The following is a 14,605-nucleotide window of genomic DNA, read 5'->3' as shown; positions in this document are numbered from 1 at the left end:
GAATACTGAGATTCCATGTGCACATGCCTATAAGAAGTATGGTGTGTCAGCACGGCTCTAATGAATCCTGTTATTGTTAGACACTGAGTGGGAAGAGAAAGACTAAGTTAACTTTTGGAATTGGCATTTATTGAGACGAAGCGCGCAGGAGGAAATAGAGAGCGGTTTTGGATACACCGAGTGCAAGGCTCCTCAGGCCCATGTGGCCGGAATGGTGAGACCGTGCCTAGAAACAGAAGTTGATGGTATTCGGTGCCTCAGGTGGCATCTTTCCTTTCTCACCTTAGGAAACTTGTGGAAGGAAATATGAGAGCTGAGAACAGCCTTGGGAATTCGGAGGTTTCTTGTGCAATATTAGCACATTTCATGTTATCAGGAAGGGCTTTTAGCTCTCTTACGGGGGCAGGGAGGGGATCATGGTTAGTCTCCATGTCTGTTTAGCATTTCTTAAGAAGACAAAATTATACTATTTATTTAGTTCTAAGAGGTTCGGTAGAAAACTTTGCTTCAATTCAGATATTAAAATTCATCTGAGCTATATCTTCTTTTGAAGCAGAAAGGTCTTTAAAATAGAAATAAATGAAAGTAAAGGTTAAAACTGTTTGCATGCGCCCTGCTTGGCACAGGCCACGTGATCACACTTTCTGCTCACTGTGTTGCTTGCTGCGTCCAGAGGGCCTCCAAAGCAATCGTCTTAACCTTGATCCTCACACCACCCCTGGGAGAGGAGTCCTCTAAGTGTTTATTATCTCTGCTTCACAGATCAAGGAAGTGAAGCACCAAGAGGAAAAGTAATTCACTGTAGGTCTCACTGGGACCTCGTGACCGTCTGTAGATGGGATCAGGTACCTGGTTCTGGTCTGGTGTCTGCTCGCCATAGCCCTCTGTGGAAATAGCCCTCAGTAAACTGGGCTGTTTTAAGGGCTGTACTAGGGAGCACTTAAAAGTAGCTTTCAGTTCCAAATAGTTATGGGTGAGTTTGGAATCCTTTATGGGCACTGATATTCTTCAGTATCTGGGACGATTTTGCTTTGTTTGTGTTTTCGAGGCAGGGTTTCTTTGTGTAGCCCTAGCTGTCCTGGAAGTCACTCTGTAGACCAGGCTGGCTTTGAGTGCTGGGATAAAGGCACAGCCACCTCTGCCCGCTAACACATTCTTTTGTTTTAACATACTAAAGATTTTATTTAGCAATCAATTAACAAAGAAGCTGCTATATCTAACTCAAAGAGATCTTAACCATCACACATACATAGTAATGCTGAAACGAGTTTACAAATGGTTAAAGTGGTCAGTAGAATGGGGCAGTAACAATGAGACTGTGCCTTTCTCCATCACCTAGGCTGGCTTCAGCCTTCTAGACAGATGGGTTTATAGGCATGTACCACTGGTACCACTGTGATGGACTCTACACTGCCTCCTTATGGGTAAGAAGAAGTGCAATATCCCTTGCCCAAGCATCCACACTTTGCCGTACTTAAATCTAAAAGTCTTTTTTTTTTACATTGGTTTTTTAAATTTATTTATTAAAGATTTCTGCCTCCTCCCTGCCACCGCCTCCCATCTCCCTCCCCCTCCCCCAGTCAAGTCCCCCTCCCTCGTCAGTGCTGTCAAAATATCACAAATAGAGAGTTCCACACCTGTGCTTGCGAGACAGGCTGGAGAAAAACCCAGGCATGGCTAAGCAGGTAGAGCAATGAATTGTTTGGCAAGTGTAAGGCTCCAGGCTCAATTCCCAGCACCATAAAAAAAGAAAGAAAATTAAGTTTCTTTATGTCCAGGAGTGGTGGTATACTCCCATTGTTCCCAGTACCAGAAGAGCGGGGGAGGAGAACGGAGAGCTAGAATCCAGCCTGCAGTGCCTAGCAATAGCCCGTCTCAAAGAAGCCAGGCAGGCAACCCAAGCCCCCAACTAACAGTCCAACCAATGCTTTCAAGCTACACAAGTGCAGATTCTGAGCACCGCCTTGGACTTTGTGCTGGGCGTCCTCACTGAAAAGGTTCTTCTTGGCGACACTTCGGTGTTTGTAGCTTTGGAGTTTCCCAGATCCTGGACTAGCCACAAACCTGTAGGCATGATTTTTCCTGAGGATGACAAAGCAGGAAAAACATGCACTTTGGAAGAAGGCAGTACTATTGACTTGCAGTGTTCTTCTGCCATCTACTACTTGGGTGACCCTGGCTTGATTGCTTAATCTCTCTGAGCCTGTACCTCTGCAGTAATGGACGGGCAGTAATTATCCCTGTCCCATAACCTTCCTCTGAAGTTTAAATAGAATAAGCTATTGCGTATGTCTGACTTTGGCTGCAACTTTTCTACCTCCCCTGGGGCGTTTGTATTATGGGTTCCACTTACCTTTAGAAGTATGTTTTCTTTGACTGATTTGAGGTAGCTGAGCCTCAGAGAAGTCAGGCATGGAGAGGTTAAGTGTGCAGAGCCCGGTTAAGTGAGTTCCCTGGATTGGGTCTCAGCTGTGTGAACTTCCTTGGATACTTAACTTCTCTTAACTTGCCTCAGTTTCTCCATTAATAACATAGAGCTAATGGTGTGTGTTTCATTGAACTATCATGAATAAATGAATTTCTGCTGTACATGAAACATTTAGAATAGTGCCTGGGAAAATACTAACACAGTGTGCCGTTAGTTCTTCCTAAGTAATTTGTCCAGTGTGACACAGCTGGTGGTTAGAAGAGCCAGGATTTGAACCCTGGTCTATTTGACTTACGTTCACCCTCTAGACTGGATATCTCTGGCTTGTGCGTGTGGAGCCTCTCTCCCTCCCGGCCACACGCTACTACATCGTGCTTTCTTGACTCCAGCTGTGATGTCAAGCTTGTATTCTTATTGTGTGGCTTATGGTGGGTGCTCATTAAATGGTGGTTTTCATTTGGAGTTGGAGAAAACTTTCATTGCTTTTTAAACCATCTAACTAGACATATGGGGTTCCTCAAACTGTGGGCTTCAGAACTTATGGTCCCCAGAGGGGCCCGTGAGGTCTGTCAGTGTTGGAATCAAGGCTGATGCTTGGGCAGGGGGAGTTTCTTGAGAAGTGCTTGAGGATAGATTGGTAGGCAGTACCCCTCCTATGACATGATCCGGATCATTGGAAGCCTTGTGTTTTCCCTCAGGTCATAGCTGCCGCTGGAAGCGATGAGAAGTGCAAGCTGGCCATGGAGCGGGGTGCACAGTTCAGCGTGAACTACAGCCAGGGCAGCCTGAAGGAGGCAGTGAAGAAGCTGGTGGGCAGTGGTGGGGTGAATGTGGCCATCGACATGGTGGGAGGAGACGTCTTCCTGGAGTCTCTCAGCAGGTACGTGCCCTAGAGCTGGGGCTCCACAGAGTCTTCCTGCATCTCTGACTCCTGCCTCGGCTTCTCTCTGTCTTTGCTGCTCACGTCTCCTGTAGGCATCGGCATCAGTGAGAATAGCTGAGTGGGTGGGTGACAAGGAACAGAAGCAGAGAAAATCAGGAAATGCTTAAATATAGTAAAAACAAAATACCCAGCTGGAAAATATTCAAAAAATGACTGCAGACTCTCCAGTTGGCAATGCCAAGGACTTTAGAAATTATCCGTGTGTTAAATCTAACTCCCTGGGCCCCCCACTAACTGCTTTAAATACATAGGGGTGCAGGGCTCTGGGGCAAGCATTGTTCTGATGCTTGGATTGCTGTGGCGGCAGTTCCCCATTCCCCAGCTTTTTGGACGGTGCAGGCCCTGCAGCAACACGCTGTGCGCTTCCTTGACTTTTTGGATGAACTGTGTCACTGGGGGCTTGGTGGGACTGTTCTTTCTTACCAGCTTCTTTGTGTTTTCACCAGGGCCTCTGGCGTTCTCAGAGTACTGCTCCTACCTACCCTCTCCATTTCTCTCTCCTCCTGGGATTTTTAAGACAAGATATTTGGCCGGGTGTTGGTGGTGCATGCCTTTAATCTCAGCACTTGGGAGGCAGAGTCAGGCAGATCTCTGTGTGTTTGAGGCCAGCCTGGTCTACAGAGCCAGTTCTAGAACAGGCTCCAAAGCTATAGAGAAACCCTGCCTCAAAAAACAAAGCATACAGGGTATTTGCTGTGTTGTCCTGAAAGGTACTCAGGAAGCCAAGGCTGACCTTGAACTCCTGGTGCCCTGCCTCCTGACTGCTGAGATTACAAGCACACAGGAGCCACCACACCTGGCCTGGTTTCATGTTTTTCACATCCATGCTTTGTCATTTATCTCAGTTTGAAGTAGAAAAACAAGAGCAGAGAGAGCAGCTTGGCCCCAGAAGGAATCCAAAGGAATCCCCTGAGCTGGAAAGCCGGCATCTGGACAAGGGAACATCACTCAGGGTGCTAGTCCTGTGCTTAGAGAAGCAGTCGAGGGTGCGGAGACCTAATGCACCTCCTCCTCTCCTGCCTTCCACCTTGATAACTGTGTTCAAGTACAGCTTACATTTCCTTTCTGAAGAAGCAAAGCAAAACAACAACCACCAAACGGACAAAACCCAAACAACCACGCACATCTCTTCCATTAAAGGCCCATGCAAAGTTGTTATTATTTTTATGATTCATGTATAGTATGCTCTATGGCACTTTTCACAATGGGATAAAGAAAAGTTGGCAGTTTTTAGAGATTATTCAGAATCCTCTAAAGAAGAACCATGCCTTAAGGAGTCCTAAAATATCTTTGTTTACACTGACTGCTTATGCCATCATCTGTCTTATTCCTGCTGCCTATGTTCAAAATCTTCAAGTCGAGTTGCCTTGAAATACAACCTGTGGAAAGACATTTGTTGATACCCAATATCCTTCCATAGTTGAAGAGACTGCAATTGGACTTTTTCTGTCTCTCCTGCCAGCTCTCAAATCATGACATGGAGATCTATATTAATTATGAAAGCTTGGGCGATAACTTAGGCTTATATCTCTTATAACTTAAATTAGCCCTTTTTTGGTGGTGGTGGGAGTTTGAGACAGGATTTCTCTGTGTAACAGTCCTACTTGTCCTGGAACTAGCTCTGTAGACCAGGCTGGCATTGAACTCACAGAGATTCACCTGTCTCTGCCTCTTGCCCGATGCTGTGATTAAAGGCATGTGCTACTACTGCCCAGCCAAATTAACCTGTTTTTATTCATTTTACTCATGGCATTTACCTGTCCTCCTGCATGTCTTGTTCCTTCTTGCTCTTACTGGCAACTCCATCTTTCTTTGCCCAGCATTCTCTGCCCCCAAATCCTGCTTAGCTATTGGCCGTTCAGCTTTTTATTAAATTAGTTGGAGTGACACATGTTCACAGTGTACAGAAGGACTGTTCCACAAGAGCCAGCCTCGGTTCTAAAGCACACTGTCCCAGACCTGTGTGACAGCACGTGACAGGGTTTCCTTCCTTGCAGAGGTGGAATACTATTCCACGTGTGAGCATGTGTGTTTGCTTGTGTGCCACTCCTTATCCTTCCATCTGGGGAGGAGGCTTGGCTTGTTTCTATCCCTTGGCTATTTGGGAATGATGCTTCTGTAGACATAGGTGTGCACAGAGACTTCTCATGTTCTCTAAAATACACCAGAGTAGAGTTACTGAATGTATTTTTAATTTTTTTTTTTTTTGAGACAGGGTTTCTCCTGTAGCTTTGGAGCCTGCCCTGGAACTTTCTCTGTAGACCAGGCTGGCCTCGAATTCACAGAGATCCACCTGCCCCTGCCTCCCGAGTGCTGGGATTAAAGGTGTGTGCCACCACCTCCCAGAGACATATTTTTAAATATTTGAGGAAACTTCATTTTGTTTCTCATAGTAGTACCCCCACTTCCCATTTTGAAATAAATCCCACCTACAGGACATGAGGATCTCAATTTTTCCACATCCTTGCTATTTATTCTTTTCTTTTATAGTAGCCACTTTGATGGGTATGCATGTCCATTGCTCTGTGTGTGTATGTGTGTATATGTACATGTTGGGGTGGTATACTTGTCCATGTATGCTTGTGTGGAGGCCAGAGGTAGACACTGCTTCTCTTTCTTCCTCTATTTTTCTTCAACTTATTGGTTTTTTTTTTTTTTTTGACAGGGTTTCTCTGTGCATGCAGCTCTGGCTGTCCTAGAACTAGCTCTATAGACCAGGCTGACCTCGAACTCACAGAGATTCGCCTGCCTCTGCCTCCTGAGTACTGGGATTAAAAGCATAAAGGCATGTGTCACCACTGCCCGGCTCTCCACCTGATATTTTGAGACAGGGTCTCCCACTGAACCCAGCAGTTCCCATCTCAGTTGGTCTGGCTGCGCAGAGACCACCAGTGCTGTTATTATGGGTGCCCACCCCATGCCTGGCTTCCTGTGTGAATGTGGGGGATCAGAACTTAGGTTCTCATGCTTGCACTACAGACATTCCATTGACGGAGCCATCTTCCCAGCCCTGTCTGTCCATTGCTGCTTATAACCTTCCCCCATCTCTCCTCTCCCTCAGCCTGGCGTGGGAAGGCAGGATTGTGGTGTTGGGATTCGCTGGAGGAAAGATCGCCTCTCTGCCCACCAACTTGTTGCTCCTGAAGAATATCTCTGCTGTAGGCCTATTCTGGGGTCGCTACCAACAGCAGGACTTTGCACTGTTTTCCAAGAGCATGTCCTCAGCCCTGCAGTACTGCCAGCAAGGGCTCATCCACCCGCACGTCGGCACTGTGTTCAAACTGGAGAAGGTGAGGCAGCAAGTAAGGAACGTGGGGCAGATAAGGCTGGGAAGTAATCTATGTCAAATCTGGCAGCCTTCTCTCTGAGTACCATAAACCCTCCTTTTATGGACTGAAAAGGTGAAAATGCTGTCCTGAGTGCTGGGATGTCCATACGAAGCAGTGGAACATCATAGGCTTCAGCGTGACCGGATTCCTGCCAGTCTCCTGGCTTTCGACGTAGATGCAGGGTTATGCTGAACTTTGAGGGCTCGGTCTATCGCTGGTGACTCAAAGGGAGGAAAGTCACGGTACTTTAGAAAATAATTTACATGTGTTGATTTGAACCTTGAACTCTGCAACATAGAGTCCCAAGGAGGAAGCACTTGGCCTGACCTTTGGTTTTCAAATATAGATGCCTCCAGGTCTAAGCAGATGATCTGAGCTGGGTACTAGGCTCAGGACATAAATCATGCTGGGTATCAGAAGACTCTAATCAATGCCTTAGTCACTGCAGTTAATCCTGTTAGGATATTTTCCCTGTTTTCGTTCCCCCACAGTTTCACTAATGCGGCTTAACCTTCCTCTCCAGCAGAACTGCACGCAGCCTGGGCTGTGAACGGGAGACTGCTTTGCATTTCCTGTGGTGCCTGCCTTTCTTTCAGGATTTTTTTTTTTTTTTTTGCTTTGTTTTTGTTTTTGCCTTAATTTGTTTTAGTGTGTAAAAGAAAAAAAAATGAACAACCTTGTTTGGTAGCTCTCGTCAGTGATGAAGGCCCTGTCCTGTTCAGGTGTGGATTAGCAGGGTTTAGGCTCTTGGTGCTCCACTTCGTGGGTTACCAGCCTCCCATCTGGGTTCTTGAAGCAGTTTGTGTCCGTTTCCTTTTTGACGTGTGGGTCAAGAAAGTGGCAAACTGTTGATAGAGGATCTGACTGGCCGTTAGAAAACTGGTTGTATTCTGTTCTAGTTTAGCCCGCTTCCTCTGTAGACACGGGAGCCCCCTGCTTCCTGACCTTGGTCTCTAAGGTAGAATCCAGGAGAAGGTCACTGTCTGTGGCTCTCTGATGATGCTTTAGGAGCTGTGGTGGGGATGTGGGTGGGAAGTGGAGACCACAGCTGCTGGCCTCCAGGACCACAGTTTTTTCAGAAGCCGAAGGAACTGCATGCTTTCTCTTTTTCATTCATATTTTTCTTTTAAGAAAAGACTTTTGTGGTTTAAAGACTCGAAAACCACCAGTTTCGGTAACTTCTGGGCCCCTTTCCGGCTGTGGCTTTCTATCACCCAGAGGCTGTACCTGTTGGTAGACAAGTCGCGCTGTGGGAGGGCAAGCAAGTGGTGGGTGACACCTCCTCCCTCCGCTGACATGCTTTCAGTGTTGCTGAGGCATGGGGAAAAGCCGCTTTAATTGTCCACATTGCTGTTCTTTCCTCCCAAACATGAATTAGCTCTAATTACTGTCTGTCAGCTTCCATTCGCCTCTCTGCCTCCCAGGAAGGGCCCTTTACTGAGAGTGCCCGGATCTGCCTCCTCTGCTGATTTAGGGGCTCTCTCGTGGCCTTCTGATTCTGGCTCCCTGACATCAAGTCCATCCACACACCACACATTTGCTATTTCTTCTCTTTCTGTGTCCACAACCTGGCAGACAATTTAGAGAGATAGTAGAGGCTGAGCACTTTGCGTTCATTCATTCATTCATTCATTCATTTGTTCAGCCTTCAGAGAAACTCTTTGTGGTCTGCCCATTGTTTAATCACCTTTTACTGGTGAAGAACTTGGACTTAGAAGCCAAGAAAGCTGCCCAATAACGTGTTGTGTCAGAGCCAACATGCAGGCATAGCTGGTCAGACACCAAAATCTCTGTTCATGACCATGTCAGACTATCTCTAAATGAACCAAGAATTGACTTCGCAATGGCTGTATTTTTTTTTTTAAAGATAAGTTTTCATTGTGTAGTTCTGGTTGGCCCGGAATGCACACGTATACCAGGCTGACTTCAAACTCAGAGAAATCTGCCTGCTTCATCTTCCCAAGTGCTGTGGTTCTGGCTACCACAGCCAAAAATGCTGTATCCCATGGTGTGAGGCTTATTCATCTCTCATAGAAATATCTACATGAAAGAGCTATCTTGTAATTAAAATGATCAGCACTCTGGTATTTACTTAGGCAGTGACGATTTTGTTCTGAGGGTAAGTGAATATATAATTGATTTTATTGAACTTTATTTTTGATTTAAACATTATTTGTCAAAACCTGTTGGGATTTGGAAATAATCACTAGGGCTGGAGAGATGGCTCAGCAGTTAAGAGCACTGACTGCCCTTTCATTTGGTTCCCAACAACAAAATGGTAGCACACAACCATCTGTAATGAAAACTGGTACCCTCTTCTGACCTGCAGGAATACATGTAGGCAGAGCCCTATATACATGATAAATAAAAATGCTTAAAAAAAAAAGAAAGAAAATGATCACTGAACTCATAAAATCTATGCAGTGTCTAAATTATGGGTGTTTTTTGCAGAGCTGACCATGATGGTTCGTATTAATATGACAATAAACTTTGCACTATTGTCCTGCTAGTGGACTGAAACCTGAACTGCAGGGGCTCTGTTATTTATTTATTTATTATGTATACAATATTCTGTCTGTGTGTATGCCTGCTGGCCAGAAGAGGGCACCAGACCCCGTTACAGATGGTTGTGAGCCACCATGTGGTTGCTGGGAATTGAACTCAGGACCTTTGGAAGAGCAGGCAAATGCTCTTAACCTCTGAGCCATCTCTCCAGCCTGGGGCTCTGTTTTTTTCACTTACTTGTAATTACTTGTTCAATACCCATCTTTGCCACAGAGCACAGATACCTTGACGGCAGGGGCTATGTGCTATTTGAGCCTGTCTAGCTATGGAATCAAGCTATTGTAGGTCACGTATCTGTTGGGTGGCTTACTGAGGACAGGACCCTGGAGTTCAGATGCTGGCTATGAGTAAATTGTACATCTTTTTTCTCTGTCATCATTTACAACGGGGCAGTAATATATTCTATGTGCTACACTGGTTGTGAGAATTAATTCAGACAATATACATGAAAAAACACAATGAATTTAGTAACTTTTGAATGCCCATGATAGCATTCTTACAAAATACAGAGTTGAGCTTTCCTTGTCTCCATGAAGGATAACTTTTGCATTGATATCTCAGAGGGCAGGATTAGAACCATAGTCTTCAGGTTTTGAATTTAAAGTGGAACGTATCTGTTTACTGTATGTTGATATTTGTGCTGTGAGGGGTGGTTTACATATCCATCCATGATCTGTCTAGAGAATAGCACTGCGGAGGTATGCAGTCTGATGAAGCTGGCTGCATATGCATCCTGACCTAACATAGCATTCAAACCTCACAGGTCTGAAATAAATAGAATTCAATTTTCTTTATCTGTGTTTATAACTTGCTTTTTGACTGAGTATGTGGTCAGTTTTAGAGAAAGTTCCATGAGGTGCTGAGAAGAAGGTCTATTCTTTTGTGTTTGGGTGAAGTGTTCTGTAGCTATCTGTTAGGTCCATTTGATTCATAGCATCTGTTAGCTCTATTACTTCTCTGTTTAGTTTTTGTCTGGATGACTTGGCCATTGGTGAGAGTGGGATTTGAAGTCTCCCACAATTAATGTATGAAGTTTGATGTGTGACTTAAGCTTTAGTAATGTTTCTTTTACAAATGTGAGTGCCCTTGGTTTGGAGCATAGATATTAAGAATTGAGTGTCATCTTGGAGGATTTTTTCCTTTAATGAGTATGAAGTGTCTTTCTCCATCCCATTTGATTAATTTTTTTTTTTCGAGACAGGGTTTCTCTGTAGCTTCGGAGCCTGTCCTGGCGCTAGCTCTTCTAGACCAGGCTGGCCTCGAACTCACAGAGATCTGCCTGCCTCTGCCTCACATATGGATATGTGTGCCTCTATTGGGAAGTCAGGTGTAATTCTAATAGGTCTGCCTTTATATGTTACTTGACCTTTTTCTCTTGCAGCTTTTAATATTCTTTCTTTGTTCTGCATGTTTAGTGTTTTGGTTATTATGTAGTGTGGGGACTTTCTTTTTTTTTTTTTTTTTTTTTTTTTTTTTTTGGTTTTTCGAGACAGGGTTTCTCTGTGGTTTTGGAGCCTGTCCTGGAACTAGCTCTTGTAGACCAGGCTGGTCTCGAACTCACAGAAATCCGCCTGCCTCTGCCTCCCGAGTGCTGGGATTAAAGGCGTGCGCCACCACCGCCCGGCGGGACTTTCTTTTTTGATTCAATGTATTTGCTATTCTGTAAGCTTCTTGTATTTTTATAGGCATGTCCTTTTTTGAGTTAGAAAAAAATTTCTTCTATGATTTTGTTAAATATATTTTCTGGGTTTTTGAGATGGGATTCTTCTCCTTCTTCTATTCCTTTTTTCGCCTTAGGTTTGGTCTTTTTATAATGTCCCAGCTTTCCTAGATGTTTGTGTTAGGAGTTTTTTAGATTTAACATTTTTTTTTGATGAGTCTATTTCTTCTATTGTTTCTTCAATGCCTGAGATTCTCTCTTCCATCTCTTGTATTCTGTTGGTGATGCCTTGCATCTGTAGTTCCTGTTCATTTACCCAGATTTTCCATTTCAGAATTCCCTCAGTTTGTGTTTTCTTCCTTTCCTTTCCTTTCCTTTCCTTTCCTTTCCTTTCCTTTCCTTTCCTTTCTTCCTTTTAGTTTTTTGAGACAGGGGTTTCTCTGTGTAACAGTCCTGACTGTCCTGGAACTCACTTGTAGACTAGGCTGACCTTGAACTCACTGAGTTCTGCCTGCCTCTGTCTCCCAAGTGCTGGGATTAGAGGTGTGCATCTCCTTTGCCCAGAAGATTGTGTTTTCTTTATTGCTTCTATTTCAAGTTTCAGTCTTGAATTGTTTCCTTCACCTGTTTGGTTTTTTTTTTTCTTGGCTTTCTTGGCATTCTTTAAGGAATTTGTTGATTTTCAGCAATTTTTTGTTTGTCTCCTTGATTTCTATATGGGATCCTCCCCCCCCCCCATTTCCTCTTAAGGATCTCTATCATTTTCATAAAGTTGTTTGTAAGGTTGTTTTCTTGTGTTTCAGCTGCCTTGGAATATTCAGGTCTTGTCATAGGATAACTGGGCTCTGGTGTTGCCATATTGTCTGGCTGTTGTTGATTGTATTCCTCCTCTGGTGTTTACGCATTGGGGTTCTGGATGATTGTAGGTCTAGGTGCTGAATTCTGAGTTTGTCTTTGGTGGATGGTATTTTGTTCCTTGGATTCTGTTTCCTCTTTGGTCTTCTGATCTTTGTGGCCTAGATTTCTGGCTGTCATGACCTCTGATCTACTAGGGAGTCTCTGTCAAAGTTAGGGGCTGGCCCTCTCTTCCAGCTAGCTTGATCTTTGGTGCAGCAGGGCATCTCTGTTCTGACTGGTGTGGTCTTCATCTGGGCAGTAGAAGGAAGTCCGCTGGGGTTAGAGATAAGGCCTGGCAGGGGGTGGGTGATGAGCTGGAAGGGCCTGGGCTGTGGAGCTGGTCTTTGGGAATAGAGTCCAGGGAGTTGGAACACTTGAATTAATTAGAATTAATGTTTAGAAATTGTTTGCTTCAAGGTTCCTCTCAACAGGTAGAATAGTCTTATAAACAAAACTATAAACACTATAGTAATTATTCCATTGGTCCAGACCCTGTCTGTGGAGAATTTCATATCTGCTATTCCCACCTGTACCACCCTCCACCCCACCCCAGGCTCTGGCCACTTGCTTTTTGTCACGTTTCTCTGGGGATGCTCTTCCAGTGGGTCTGCAGTCCTGCAGTCTAGATGGCTATCCTAGGATGCTTCTCCTCTCTCCACTGACAATCTCTTGTTCCCCAGTATGAGGCGGGTCTTAGTGCTAAGGCCTCCCTGGGCTCCTCAGGCTGGAGCTGCAGCTGTGGAGCAGAGGCTTGAGCTAATGGACTCACAGGAGCCTCTCTTCCTAGGAACAGCATGAGGGCTGGGTGAGGTAGTGAGAGTGTATTGTATTGGGCAAGCTTTAAGGAAGGGAAGACAGGAGGTAAATTGCTTTATTTTCGTCCCACTGACTGTTTTACACACATGGCTTTTCCAGAGAGGTCCCATATGAGCAGGCGCTCTGTGTACCTTGGAAGCGACAATCAGTTGAGGATCTGTAACACACCACCATTCTGTTTCCATTCTCCTTTGACTCAGTTTCTCTTACCCTTTGTTGCCCTGGAATTGCAACCCTCAATGAAAACACTAGTGTGTGTGTGTGTGTGTGTGTGTGTGTGTGTGTGTGTGTGCTTCAAGGTTTGTTCATTTGTTTGTTACCCTTAAAGACTTATTTTTGACTGGACTCAGATTATAAGTAGAAGCTCTCAGCAAGGACAGCCTACGTCTCTTGGCAATCTGTTCCTGGAATTTTTCTTTGGCTTCTTTCATTCGCTTGGCTAAAAGTTTAGCACATTCTGTAGCCTCCTCCTCGTTTTTCTTAGCATGTTGTTTCTCAGAGCACTTGTGTTGCAGGATACGTGGAGTAACAGGATGCTGAATCTTGGGGGTTTTGGTTCCAGGCTTCTCACCTTCTTTGTTTCAGGGCTTTCCGACAACATATTGGTAGACATAGAGAGACTGAAAAGCTTTTGCATTCTGCTAGCTCTTTTTGGCCCCAACCCCCGAGGCACAGTAGTGTCTTCTGTCAGTCCAGGAATATCCTTCTCTCCCCTTTTTACAATAACCAAGTTGAGAACACTTAGCTTGGCATCCACAATGTGCCCCTAAGCAGACTTGTGCTTCCTCTCTCCAGTTCTCTTTGGTCTGTCACAAGAATGCCCCTTGCTCATCGGCAGGCACACTGATGCCCCTTACTCACCAGTCATGGGTCAAGACACCTTGCCTTCTGGGAACACCTTGTCTGCCGTTCCCATCACGGATTTGGACACATAACCTGCCTTCCCCTCTTCACCTAGAGCACCAGCAGCTGCTTCTATGGCTCTGCTTCTCATAGAAAGTAGGAAGTTTGCGTTCATTGTCCATTTCAATGAGTTTCTGACAGCTAGTGCCTGGGAAAGAGATGTTCAGCTTCATCTTGACACAGTTAACTGCCTAGAAGGTGCCACAGAAAGGAACATTTTCTTTTTTCTTAATAATGTTATTATTTATTCTTTGAGAATTTCATAGTTATACTTTGATTATATTCACCCCCCCTTTCCAGCTCCTCCCAGATCTTCCCCTACCTTCTCACCCACCCAACATCGTATCATTCATATTCTCTACCCCCTGATCCTTTAAAACCCATTAAGTCTAGTCTATCAGTAAGTCAGTTGGCTGACTTGTCTTGAAAGTGGGGCTTACCTTTTAGTACAGACAGTATACCCCGTGCCACTCCACTGAAGGAAATGACTTTCCTCTCCCAGCAGCAATAAAATGCCAATAACTTCTCAGCCAGTGTAGTGTTGAACTCTTAAGATGAAGAGACATTCCTGCCACAGTCTCCCTAGCAGCTGGGATTATAGGTGCATGTCACTGTACCCAGACAGCTCTCTGAGTTTGATGAACAAATACAGTATATAATCAACCAAAAAAAAATCAAGATATAGCCTATTTCCATCATCTTAGGTTTCCTTATGCCCCTTTGAGTCTATCTTCCTTTTCTATCCCATAGCTCCTAGCAATCATTAATCTGTTTTTTCTCCCTATAATTTGGGTTTTTCCAGAATACCATATAAATGGATTTATATAGTTCATAGCCTTTTGATTTTGGTGCTTTTTTTTGTTGATTTATGTATTTACTTTTACTTTTAAATTTATTTATGTTTTATGTGCATGGGTGTTTTAACTGCATGTATGTCTGTGTATCATCTGCCTGCCTGGTGCCCACAGAGGCTAGAAGAAGGTGTCGGATCCCCTGTGACTAGAGTCACAGATGGTTGTGGGGTGCCATGTGCGGGTGCTGGGCACTGAACCCACACCATCTGG

At 44.7% G+C, this 14,605-nt stretch overlaps 1 protein-coding gene across 3 annotated transcripts in view; it reads left to right on the top strand.

Moving 5' to 3' along the window:
* Positions 1–14,605, top strand: part of LOC121455441 (quinone oxidoreductase-like protein 2) — a 43,579-nt gene that overhangs the window by 18,159 nt on the left and 10,815 nt on the right. For all 3 annotated transcript variants that reach the window (XM_041663111.1, XM_041663110.1, XM_041663109.1), the window contains 2 exons: positions 3,127–3,308; positions 6,433–6,661. In XM_041663111.1, the coding sequence (XP_041519045.1) occupies positions 3,127–3,308; positions 6,433–6,661 (411 nt within the window). The remainder of the gene's footprint in view (positions 1–3,126; positions 3,309–6,432; positions 6,662–14,605) is intronic.

Source organism: Microtus oregoni, unplaced genomic scaffold, assembly GCF_018167655.1.
Source record: "Microtus oregoni isolate MIOR12 unplaced genomic scaffold, Mior012 000013F_ref0000133, whole genome shotgun sequence".
NCBI lineage: Eukaryota > Metazoa > Chordata > Mammalia > Rodentia > Cricetidae > Microtus > Microtus oregoni.
Note: the sequence above shows the minus strand (reverse complement) of the source record. Positions and strands in the feature narration are given on the sequence as shown.